The 14358-nt window shown below is 32.1% G+C and overlaps 1 protein-coding gene across 1 annotated transcript in view; it reads right to left on the bottom strand.

Annotated features, from left to right (window-relative positions):
• spidey (hydroxysteroid 17-beta dehydrogenase 12 spidey) overlaps nt 1-14358 on the bottom strand; it is a 23799-nt gene extending 9441 nt beyond the window's left edge. Inside the window, exons 1-4 of the mRNA XM_077428374.1 lie at nt 13870-14358; nt 2445-2491; nt 1986-2061; nt 1720-1888 (exon numbers count right to left, since the gene is read on the bottom strand). Coding sequence (XP_077284500.1) covers nt 1720-1888; nt 1986-2061; nt 2445-2491; nt 13870-14020 — 443 coding nt within the window. The 5' untranslated portion in view covers nt 14021-14358. The remainder of the gene's footprint in view (nt 1-1719; nt 1889-1985; nt 2062-2444; nt 2492-13869) is intronic.

The raw sequence follows: 14358 nt of genomic DNA, 5'->3' as shown, positions 1-14358 counted from the left end.
GGCTCATAAGATCCATTCACAATATTTTGTTTCCTTAATTTTTACTATCTTTTCTGATTTTCTTTTTTCCTTTATTGTTAATTTTATATTATAAGATATCATTTTATGTTTTTACTATGTCATTTATTTAAATTGGTTTTTACCTGTATAAATTGAATATGATAAAACTTGGGTGATAAGGGATTAATAATTAAAGAAACATATCTGAAATATTTCACATTTCGAGTGGCGAATACTAAATAGCTTTCCTTTAATATTCAAATGTATCTATATATGTATATACATTATAAGTGTAGATAAATATTGGCTTTGATGCAGATAAACATCGTACACTTTACATATTTTCTCCGCAAATATATGTAATACATACATATATATGTAGGTATGTAAGTGTGTATTTAGATGTAACTGTGCGAAAACTCGGAAAAGGGCTGCATTTTTTCCCACGGATAGTATGTACTACTCTGTGTGTATTCGCTTTCATTTCGTTTGTTTTCCATTGCCGGACCGCGATAATGGGGACCCTCTCCATCCCTAGGGATGGGTTTCTCTCCCGACGACTGAAGGGACAAAAATGTTTTCAAAAACCGAGCAAGCCAAAGAAAAAAAATTATACAAATTTAGAGTCACAAAAGGTCGAACCGCATGCGTTCAATCTCTATGTTTTTTAGCCTATTGCTTTGAATATTACTTACTGGCATATTATTTATTATTACACTAGTGATGTACCCGATGAAATATCATCGCATGGGTGTTGGCATATTAAGTTAAAAGAAATTGAATTAAAAGAAGTTTATCGGTTTTGTGTTCGATCCGCACGCGGTCGAATTTTTTTCGAATACCTTTTAAATATATTTAATTTAATATTTATATTTAATTTAAAATGGTAGAAACTACCTACCCATATACATGTAAACAATATAAAACACCAATGGAAAAATTAATTAATTAATTAAATAAATTTTCAATAGATGGCGCAAAAGACTTAGCGCCGTCTATTTCCCCAGAGGAAACATTGGTAAGAAACAATATATATAGAAGTATTTTTCTTTTGTTATCATATTCGTACTAGTTATTAAATAAAAAAAAATAAAAATAAATGTGTCGGTTCAATCCGCGCGCGGTCGAATATTTTCAAATATATTTAATTAAATATTTATATTTAATTGTTTAATATAAAAAAGGTAAAAACTAACTAATTACTTACAATATAAAACACCAATAGAAACAATAATTAATTAATTAAATTATTTTTCAATAGATGGCGTTAAATTCTCTGTCAAGGGAAATATTGACAGCAAATATTGTATTGTATTGTATTCATATATACGTTTTGGCAGTGGTTTAGCTGTGACCTACATATGTATGTCGAATCGAAACGACTGTTATAGTACGGCGTTATCTCAGCCAGACTCACAGAATAGTGACACACATTTGATGGTTAAATTTAGCTTAACATAGATGTATGTTCATAAATGGCTTTAAAGTCAAATAAATAACAGAGTGAGATGACATTGCGCGTCTTATTTATTTGTAAACAAAATAAATGGCTAATTATTAGATTTGGCGAAATCGCAAAGTTCTACTATAATACATATACTTATGTATATGTGCTCAATATTAGTTCAATAATTGAATGTGTACATAGAATAATTTAAAAATCTAGTACACGCATGATTAGTACAAATGATCCGCGAATTATTTTCGATATGGACTTACTTCTCAGGTAAATCCAAGAAATATTCCGGATATGGATAAGATACACCGACGTTATTCACCAAAACGCCGATTTCCAATCCCAAAAGCTGCTTCTCGATATGATCGTAGATGTTTTCGCTTTCGGTAAAGTCTGCCACAATACACATTGTTTTCACGTGGAAATCTCGCTCTGAATAGCACAATAAATCGAAATTAAAAAAAAATAAGCAAATAAACATTTTTACACAACCATATTTAATAAATTAATTAAAAGAAAAAAAACTCACCTATTTCAGCCGCAACTTCGCTAAGCTTAGATTCTGTTCTGCTCACCAGTATAATATCGCATCCTTTATTAGCCAACTGTTAACAAATTAAAAATTTATAAATACATATTTATGTATAAATGGATTGTAATAATAAAAAAATATAATGTTCGCGTGTGTATTTTTTAGATCTGAAATAATATTATTTATTTTCCAATATGGCTTTTAGCTCTACTTGAAAGCTCTTTCTTATTCGTGCCGAACAGAATCGAGAATTTCATCGAACTGAGTGGTGCTATAATGCGCTTACAGTTTCCCAAATCGATTCCCTGATAACTTTATATTCACACACGCGCATATATAATACATATGTATATATTTGCGTCGTAGGACCAAGAAAATTTGATGTAATTTTTACATACATGTGTACATAATATTTAATTAAAAAAATAAATAATTGTAAAAATGTATGATACTCACAGCTCTAGCGTACGCTTTTCCAACGCCATCTGTTGATCCTGTGATAACTGCAAAAATATAATAGAAGTACATAAGTATAAAATTCCAATAAAATATTGAATTTAATTATCATTTAAAGATCTTTTCAATAAATATGTACGTATAAAATTAAATGGTGCAGTGTATAATGTAAAATATGGTCATTTTATACTGATCAATCTGGCCGTATATAAAAAAAAAATGAAGAATAGAAAGGAAAATAATATGAATCGTACAAAAATAACGAATCTTTCAAGTAATCCCAACAAATATTAGTATAATGGGATTCGTTTCAGCCAATCAAGGAACGTACCTATTCTCATGATGTCAATAATCGGCTTATGTATGGTTTTCTTTTCGACGAGATTTTCTTTGCCAATGATTCGTTCGTACAATACTATATTATTTTATTTGATTATATTTAATATTTCATTAATAAGAATAACATACATATGTACATACATAGGTACATAGTTATGTAGCAATCTTTGAATAAAACTCGAGTGTTTGTGATTTCTCGATTGCGATAAAAATTGGATACTTTTTTGAAAATACATGGCTGAGAATTTTGTCTACAATGAAAACGAATTGAATTGAATTATTGGAAAAATATATTCCAAAAGATCAAACTGAAACAAAAAATTCAATATCATACAATAAAATAATCAATTAAAATTATTTTTGATCTTTCCGTAGGTACACGTGTGTAGTATATATGTATATAGGTATAATATATACTTATGTATCGCAATATTAATGCGAGAAAGACTGAGAAATTTCTTTTACGTATAAATATTATATTTTCTGAAAACCCTGGAGGCATCAAATCCAATACGTCTGAAATGATGAGACATTAATCGCCTTTCGCTGAAAATAATAGTCGTTTTTAATTAAATATCCCTCGGAGCGGTGACCGTGCACGCTTTCTTTATATTATAATATAATATATATATTTACCTTTGTATTTTTTATTTATTTCAAAGCACTAATTACATTTAATATAAATCTAAATTATCACATCGCTAACTATGTATGTTTGTGTATGCGTAAAATATTCCCAGAACCCATCTACATCATTCTGAAAAATCTACTGTACCCTATTGACTTAAGACATAAGTTTTCAAACTTCATGTCGCAAAATTAGACTCGATAAGTATGCATATGTATAATAATTTATTGAGAGTGCATATATGTATGTACTAAGAAACCATTACGAAAATAATATATGTACAAAGGAAATTTTAATATGATATAGAGTTGATTTAATCGAAATGGATTTGGTGTGATGAATTTTACCGTTGAAAATATGAAGTGAGAGCGGGGTCGTTCTTCTTGTACTTAATATGTATATGTATGTATGTACGTATATTTGCAAAGGCCGTGAAAAGTTTGAAAACCGCAAGAGAAAAGGGCGTTTATTTGACGTTGTCTGTGGACCCCTGGAGATGACTTTCTCCTCTCAGCTGAGAGTGAGTGACCGCTAACGGAATCTGTTGTACGAGAACGAAAGAGACCATATTTCTATTGCTCTCTTTACACCACTGACTCAACCGGTACACAACCGTTGACCATCGTTCCGTTTTTATATATCTACATAGGTATGCATACATACATATGTATGTATACTCGGTCTCCCTGACGGGACCGAAAGTGAAACGCCCGAAAACGCAAATATCGGAAGGCAAAGATCGAAAATCGAAAGATCTCAAGTCTTATAATTTAAATTTTATAATTTTTTATCATATGTATATGAATAAAATTAATAAATTAAATAAATAATACGATTCCTATTAAAACTATTCGGAGCACGGAACGAAGCTGGAGCATGTACTGAGGTGTCGGAGCGGAGCAACTCAAAAAAGTGGTTGCTCCAGATCTCTGATAAATACAATAAAATAAAATGTGTATTGAATGATATCGAAAAAGTAACCAAATGAATACTAGCCTAAAGTAAATTAAAAAAATACTACTTCCGGTTTACGAATTCTGACCAAAACGTTACCAAATCTAAGTTAGTACATAAAGAATACAAATATAATTTTTCAGCTTAATACGTTCAGGGGTGTGGACAGTATCCAGGCGACAACATTTTTGACCCTTCTAAGAGGATAAAATCCCACTTCCGGTTTATTAAATTATGTGATTTTTTTTTATTATCATAACATTGATAGAAGAATTATACTTGATTTTTTTCGTGAAGATCACACATGTTTAAGGGGTCGAAAAAAATAGTGGAAGAAAAATCGAAAAATATATATCGAACAAACTAAATCAACCTGATCCATAATTAGAGACAGAATTTTGAAATGAATTAATAACATAATATCAATTGAAATTGATTAATACGAGAAGGCTGTTTTGATAAATGTCTAATGCTATTTTTTGAAAATACCATCAGTGAAAAACAAAACATTGAAATCACTACGGTTTAAGTTAGAAAGTTATTTGATAGTACATATGTATGTATGTAGGTGTGTGTAAATTGAATAGAAATTGAAAAGAAATTGAATTTTCACTTTTTGTTGAAGTTGAAGGTATACAAAATGGTTTGCTCCAGAAAAATCAACAGATTAATATAACATGAAATTGTTGTAACATAAAATTTAATGGAACGATGGTTTTGAATCCCCTTTTAGAATTTGGAGTGCGTTCGCTCGTTCTTCGGCAGATGTTCATATCGTGTTGCGGTCACCACTTGAAGCGAACTGTTCTTAATTAACTTTTTATACTGAACAATTCTCCTCGTGCAAAATTCGCCATAAACGTTCCAGGATGATACTTAATATACGAAAATGACGATAGAGCTACGTAAAAGTAACAAAATAAAGTAAAAACAATAGGTTCCAATTGAAAGGGATGCAAATTTAATGACGACCGTATCAAAATTAAAACAAACAGTGATTCGTTAAAATATTCGAATTTCCAATATAATGACTGGACTTTTTTTGATAATATGCTAAATACATAATATTACTTCTGTATATTCCGACATATATTTATTTTCATACGTATGTACATTGTGCAATACTGCCTTAAATCTGTATATATTGTTTTATTTATTTATTTTATATTGTTGCGTAGGGGTGGGTGGAGGATCCAAGTAAAAGGCCAACAGTCGTTTCACAGCATTTATTGATGATTCAGGAGATACACGTATTGCCAGTGCTCCGTCCAGAATGACATGATATCGCCTACGTACCGCCTTATAAGGGGTAGATCTCTCAGGACGTCTAATCTGTTTACCTACAGTATAGTCACGTATTCGGATATGTATTCCCACGGTATGAGAAGTGCAATCATTGTTTAGCTTTCATGCACTTAGCTTGTCGCTAATCCCTAAAACCACTTACACCGGTCTCACGGTCTCTCAGGACGTCTAATCTGTTTACCTACTGTATAGTCACGTATTCGGATATGTATTCCCACGGTATGAGAAGTGCAAACATTGTTTCATGCACTTAGCTTGTCGCTAATCCTTAAAACCCACTTATACCAGTCGCACGGTATGCATTTAGTTAATCCGTTAACAGATATCCGTTACAGATAATCTTTGAACGGTCACACAGTCTCTGGGATTCTATTCGCTTAATCCGCGGCGTACGTTACAATATCAATTAATCATGCACACTCGCCTAACAGATTACTCCAAAGCGACGAATGTACTAAACCGAAAATAAAATACATAGCGACCCTGGTAACCGAGGAAGCGATGCAGCGAATGAAAAGAGATATGACAAATGTCAATGGCACCATTCAGTGAATTTAAGAAACGGAGGCCTCGAGGAGTGGGAGAATTAAAATCTGCCACAGTTTTTGCCACAGGAATATGAAATGGAGGAAGATGGAGGGTCCAGCTCAAACTCTCCAGAGCATGAAGGCCAATCTCCGCCAGTATAGACTGGCATGAGAAAAAACCTCTAAAAATTTAAAACAAGAACTTGATGAGGGCAACATTCCTGCTGTATTCAAGAGAAGTATAGCCAACCATGCCCATGACAAATCTTGAAGGAAATAAATATGGGTTAGTCCCATATTGCTCCTTATAAATAATATGTATGTAAGTGCTAAATAGTCATTATATCAGTTTACGTACAGTTAAAATATTTTTCAATTTTTATGTACAATATAGAGTAGATAGGATTTGTAACAAAACACAAAAATGTATTGTATTGATAGCATAGAAAAGGTTGACAATCGCTGAACGAGTAACCGATTCGACATCTGCCGTGAATGTGACCCACAATTTTAAACGCGATGGCCAGCCACGACAAAAAGCACTTTCTTTTCAAAAATTCACCAGGTGAAATTCCCTTTCTGATTATATTGTAATTTATTACAAAACGCCAATTCGAAAACTGCCAGTTGATACGTTATAACGAACTTGTATCGCTTTGGAAATGATTATTAATGCGGGTGAATTAATCTTCAACGAGATTAGCATCGAAGCCGCACATTAATTAAATTCAATTATGATCTATTGTGTGTGTGTGTGTGTGTGTGTGTGTGTGTACATATATGTACGTATGTATGTATGTATGTAGTTAGACATAATGATGTGAAAGTAACAGTTTTCACTGGCAATGACAAGAGCGAATCCAATTCAATGTCAACTTCGAGTTAGTGACCGCGAGAGAAAGCAAAACTGTGCAACGATGAATTACCGTTCCAAGACCGGTTCTTCTACTGCAACAATTTATTGTTAAACAAATAAACGTGCATACAAATGCTCCATAGTTCTTAAAAAGAACTGTGATTATTTGCCAAACTGTCGCACAAAATGGAATAATTCAATATATTTAGATATGCGTCTATTTACAGAAATTATGCATAAAAAAATGCGAAAAAACAAGTACATAAACAACGTTGTATCACAAACTCTTCAATTGTATTCAAGAAATAAAACAGAATTTAATAGATATATGTATGTATGTCTGAAATATTTTCATATGTAATAAACAATGAGTAAGATTTAACGGTGCATATAGAAATATGAAAATAAATTTGCTCTTTAGAACGAGTCATTTGCGCATTAGAATAAAATAAATTTCGCATTAAGTGAATATATTTCTGTTAAATAAAAAAAAATGTTTCAATCATTTAACAATCAAAAGTGCACCGTTAAAAAACATGAAATAATTATTGAAAATATGATACTTGGTCATTTTAACGCTCGAGTATTTGGCATCGTCGCGAAAGTGAATATATGCAAGATGCGCATATATGTACATATGTACACATGTAGGTGCGTTAATTCATTCATTTTAGGTTGCTTTATAGTTTACTGTTGCAAAAGTAAATTATCAAATGTCCATATCAAATTTTATATAAAAATGCTGACCTAATTAAAACAATGGATTTGTAGTTTTTCAAACGATCTGAGTCTTATTTCTTATTTTATTTTTTAAGCGTACAAATATTATACATATAAAAGAAACACAATTTTTTTATGTATTCTTTTATCATGTAATCATTTTTATATTGCTGTTTTTTTCTTTAATACATATGTATATTTATAAATCTTCAAATGATAATATATATTTTTTACTTCACACAAATTAAAAAAAATATATCGTTCTTCATCTTTAGTGTTAATTGTAACAAATCAATTTCAATATATATTATCTTTTTACATGCCTATTCTGTTTTTTTGATAACAAAACATTTCATATATCGTATTTTAACAAGACTGTGTAAAAATTTATTTCAAATTATGGTTACAATCGGAGATAGTACTTGAAATACATTTATTATCCAATTTCAAACATTTATTTATAAGATTGTTGCAATGATTTTAATTTTTAATACATTTTCAAATAAAATTAACGTCAAAAAAACAGGCGCAATATTCGTACAAATCATATATGTAATAATAAATGTGTCGACGATCATGCGAGTATGTCATTTCGCACGATTGATATCAAACAGTGTGTATAAAAAGGTATCAATCAAATCAAATTTAAAAGCGCGTTGCATACATATGTACATATATACATACATAGATATGTACATATGTTTGTACGTATATTACCAAAAGCTCGATTCACGCAATTATCATTACAGTTCTATTGAAACGTGTCACAAAAAGTGAATATGTACGTACATAAATTTCAATATCGCATTGCAAATTTACGTAGATATGTATTTGCATCCGATAAATTAATTTAGCATTTGGCAATTGTCAATGCGTGGACAATGTCAACGTGACAATAACGTAATTGCGAACGATGATTATCCAATTGCAATCGATTTGTGCAAATCATATCGAAGCATTAGTTATTAGTGATAGTTTAACGTCTTGCAGATGTAATCTAATTCGATCACATTGTTCGAGTTATCGTATATAATAATTGTCTAATGCGTGCGGGCGTGCGTGCGTGCGTGTGTACGAGGTAATCGCTGTTAACACCATTATCCGTCTCTTTTTCTCCCCCTGGAATCGTATATCATGAAAAGAGACGTGGCATATCACTTCGTTCAGAACGACAAAAACATTTTTTTTTTCAAAATAAATTAATTCAATTTTAAATTATTAATGAATTATTCATTACATTGATCCAAATTGTGATATTTTACCGAGTGTACAATTATGTGCACCATTGCCAATAGTAACATAATAAATGCGTATTACATATGTACTAGTAATAACATTTTAGAGTTAAGTAATTAAGAATGTATTTTTAAATTAGCTAAATAGCTAAAATTATATAAATGAATAAATAATATGTATGTATTATACATTCCATCTTCAAATGTGATTTATTAAAAATTCCGCTTTCAATCAATATCACATACTTAATATAGTACATAATATGTGACATACGTTGAATAAAACAGCAAATTTCAAAATTCGAATTTACATTAAAAATATAATTGAAGTAAAAATATATCTAGATGAGAGAATGAGAACCTACAATGAAAATTTTATAAGATATAGTGTGAAAAAGTTATCAAAGTCAAAGCGAGAGGGTGCGAAAAGGAAAAATAAATACGGCAACTTACCATTTCACGTCAAAATTGTAGCTTTTTTTAAACTTGTCTATTGTGATTATTTTTCACCATTGAACTGGGGGATTTGGTTTGAATATACATTGTTGACCAAACCGCGCAAAATGGCAAAGTTTCAAAACGATCAGAAGAATTTAGTATATCAAATCCAAATGTTGTCAGACGAACGAGCGAAGGCAAATATAGAAGAGGCTTGTAAAAATGTAATTAAATTTGTCACCAAAAACTGTTGACAGCTTCTGTCAAAAAACAAATTGACAGCTTTTGTTTCTACCTTTGCTAAAGCGGCAAATTAGTTGATGTGTTTAGTGTTTTAAAATAAACAAAGTAAAAATAAAACTAATGTAATGAAAGCGTCATCAATGTATGTAAATACAGACCTACATATGTATATTATGAATTGTACTTAAAAATCTCATGTGACATTCTAGTATTCCCATACATTATTATCAACAAGTATTCAGTCAAATTCCAATTCACACTATTTCTGTATATATATATATATGTATGTATATGCTATTCCCATATTATACAAAATCATTCGATACGTAAAAAAACCCTGATTACATGGTAGGTATTTATTATTGTATGAATAAAATTGAAAAAAAAATCCAAAAGTATGGCATGAAGACAATTATTTACTCTACTTAGCACTTGATGTAATTAAAAAAAGTTTTCTTCGCCTTAAATTCAAATTTGCGTAGATTTCCAACGTTATTTCATCTGGAGCGAATTTCATCATGCTCTGCATATTTTCAACGGCACGGATTTCGGCAAACAGAACGAATAATGAATGTTTATTCGTGTTAAATGCTGAACTGAATAATGTGGATAAGTTAGTCGTTTAGTAAAACGCCGAAATGTGTTATTTACAATATAATTAACGCGGTTACACAGAACGGAAATCGTCTGAATCGTTTCAGCCCACAAAAGCGATTATCCAAAAATTAGTCCCCATACATACATATGTACATAAGTCCACATTAGTCACGACCCGCGACTGCTTGCCTGAATTGAATTTCTCCATTTTAACAGCAAAACAATAAATTTGCTTTACGACTTATTCTAACTCAGCGAGACAATGTTATCTTAAACCGAGTGCGAGTTCAACGGTTAGTTTGAATCGACCGATAACGAGTCTTTATCCGTGGATACGAACAGAACATGTGTTTCTCTTATCTTGCACAGTTCACGGCTTACATATTTATTTAAAATTGCCCTAAATCAAAATACAATGCCGATGTCATATCAGGCATGTTTCATGACCATGCGTTTCATTTTTTATATTAATTACTGCAGTAGGCTATAAAAAATACATTAGTGAAATCATAATTTTTGGCAGTTGGATGATAGTGCGTCGCTGACACGAATCGCGCCACACCACTTCACAACCCGTCCTCTCCATCCCCACTCCCCGAAACCCCGATCCTGTCCATTCCCACTCACCTCATACTCCACTATCTGTTTCGATTTGCCTTTTTTTAATCCCACATGTGTGGGACTGGATGCGTAAGCAAATGCTTGAGTCAGTCAAATTATAATTTCACTGACAATAACAGTTTCACTCTTATTGTCAGTGATATTAGTAAATGTACATACCTCTTTTTATTACAATATACAATATGTCGAAAAGACCGAGGCTTTAATGCACCTAGGTAAATTATTTATCATCAGTCTGGTTTTTTTTATCTTATCTTTACGATATACAGTTTTGCGGTTTTTGAAGAAAAGGCGGCTTCCAGCATGTCATTTGAACATACATACCTATCTATGTACATATATATTATACTTCAACTGAAAATAATATCTAAATTGAATTACCTATTAGTATGTATCGGATTGCGCTCCTTACATCCAGTTACAAATATTTTTATTATTGGTACTTAATATGTGTCATATTTGAATTTCGCGGACAAAAGTAGATCAGAATCGGCAGAATGCGCCCAATTGGCGTTTCGCTGCATACCGGTGAGAGGCGCTGGCAAAATGTGAAAGTGGTCTTTGCTTTGGTACTTCACCACAGATGAAAAAAGAAAGTGGTGGCGAAAATGGTTCCCGATGCCATGCCGACGCGAATTTGGTAAAAGTTTTAAGAAAATGCAAGCCGCTCTCAATAAAAAAAACTGATATACTTGCGCAGGTGCGCATAAATAAGCCATTGGATGAATCCTACTAATTGTATACCGAATTCAATTGAAACAGGCAAATTTTTATAAAACATTATAGATTATATTGTAGATCGTGTTTTACCCTTGGTTTCTTAGAGCTCCATATTTAACCATCGACCCTTTTAGTCCTAAATCACGGATGCGTAATTTGTGTATGTGTGTGTACATACCTATGTACATACACATACTTATACATGTTAATATATAATTCATACATATGTGAATGGCTCTCTGAGGATTAATTTTAGAATCGTATTCCAAATGAAAGAGGGGCGAGCAACCGTCCGAATAATCGAAATTGACGGATAGCTTTGGTAATTTCGAAGCTTTACATAGATGTGATAAATTTTGCATTAATAAATTGAGAGAACTTTGAAGATACGTAGGGCTTAGATGAGGGATAAAATTAAAGCCGGTGATGATTCATTTTGCTCTGATGAATGCATACTTTTACTTTTAACTTTCTACTGGAACGTTGTTGAAAAGTCAAACCATCAAAAGGTCACTTTCATAATTATAAATTCAACATAATGGTTTTTATACAAAAATTTAAATATAAAGTACTTCAATGGACGAATATTTCGAATTAGAATTTTTTACTCGATAATTTCAATGCTGATTTAATTCAGTTTTGAATTTTCATTTGTTTATGTAATATTTAATATATGTACTTATATTAAATAATATGAACCCATGAAAATTGTGTCAATGCACTGATCTGCTACTTCACAAAATACGACTTTTGTAGGTACATATACGTATACTCTTTGAGTTGAACCTTCTTATGTCCGAAAATACTCGAAAGGTTTAACCATAATATATGTACATATATAAGGGTTAACCACATATGTACATACATATATGTATTTGCGACGTGCGTCATAAATTTTCAAGATCGACACATTGTCGACGATTGAGTAATTCGTAGCATCACGTTATCTGTGTCACATTCGTATAAAACACGTGTCAGCAATAAATCAACACGAATCACTATCCGTTCAACGTTCATGTGTCTTCGTTGAAATTCAATGACAAAAATTAAAATTAAATTTTAAAAGTGATTATTGTATGCAAATGGCGCGATTGACCCGTAAGGGCAAAATTTCCGATCCACGCAAAAAAACGTATCGAGTATTCGAAAAGTGTTGTTGAATTTTGTCGTCTCGTTGTAACCGATAGACGCGTTCTACATATTTGAATTTTCCATTATGCATACGCGTAATTTACATTTTAAATTTGCCTGTTTTAGAAGGAAATATCTACGACGTATGATTTCCAATTCGTATAGATGGATCGAAGACGTGAAATAGTTTATTTAAATTATATATAATACATATGTATGATCAGACGGACATTGATATATTTAATGTTACTTTTGGTCAGTTTATAGGATCCATTCAGAATATTTTTACTATCTTTTCTGATTTTCTTTTTTCTTTTATTGTTAATTTTATATTATAAGATTTATATTATACGTTTTTATTATATAATTTACTTAAATGGGTTTTTACCTGTATAAATAAATAGATAAAAAATATGTAAGCAGTAGAAAATATATAAACAAAACATGATTAAAAAAGAGTATTAGAAAGAAATTGTACTGAAAATATCTATTTTTTGTTTCGATGCATCTGATTCATATATACATATGTACGAATTATGCTACTTTAGTATTTTACAGATTTTCAAAAATTAATATGCATGTATATACATATGTATCTGAAAATCTGAAAATGCCCAGCCATGCCGGCACTTAATGCATTATACATATGTACATACAGTATATCGTTATTGCCTGATATGTACATATTTATATACTCGTACGTATACAGTTTGATATATTTTTCTCAACTATCCAAATTTATAGTTTTAAATTTAGCACCACCAAATTATATATGTATACTATTTCATGGTATTCTTTTTATGTATGTTGGACGAATGATATCCGTTACCTTGGTTACCAAACAAAGCATCGTTTTAATAATAAATAAGCGTTGTTTTACAACAAAAATGAAGGTATGTGTATATGTTTGCAAAGCTATAAGAACAGTGCAGTACATACATAGTTGAATTGATATTATAAAGAATGAAACGTCAAATGAAAGTGACATTTGCGGAAGGCGCAGGCGCAAACGCTAACGCGGTCTGAAACGGGTGAGGGAGCGTCTGAAACGAAACGAAAATAAGCATTCTAAATATACATAGAGTGGGATTGAGATGTGGGGAGTACTCACGTGCCCATTGGCCCATGGATTTGAAGTCGATCTTCCTGGCCGTGGGTCCCAGGAAGTTGTTGTAGATGAAGACGACCAGCTTCTTGATGGAGACGTACGCCACGATCAATACAGAGACCAGGCCGACCTTCTCGAGCGAGGAGAAGCTCATGGTGAAGAAGAAGAAGAAGAGGAAGAGGAGCGGGTGGGTGAAAGGGGATGATAGAGAAGTGGGTGGTGGAAGGTGGGTGGGTGGGTGTTATTTGTCGACGTCCATGTGGTGAGTGGAGGAGTGGAGTGGAGTGGAGTGGAGTGCGTGGAGTACTCGCGACACTGGCGTTTGCGCAGCGCGCTCGCCCTCGAGTGTCAGCTGAGTTGAGTTGAGTTGAGTCGAGTTGAGGTGAGGTGTGGTGTGGTGTGGTGTGGTGTGGTGAAAGCGACCGAGGAGAAAGTGCCAAACGATTCGCGAACGCACTGCGACTACACACACACACCCACACCCACACCCAC

Source organism: Arctopsyche grandis, chromosome 1 (genome assembly GCF_051622035.1).
Source record: "Arctopsyche grandis isolate Sample6627 chromosome 1, ASM5162203v2, whole genome shotgun sequence".
NCBI lineage: Eukaryota > Metazoa > Arthropoda > Insecta > Trichoptera > Hydropsychidae > Arctopsyche > Arctopsyche grandis.
This window is presented reverse-complemented; position numbering and strand designations above follow the sequence as displayed.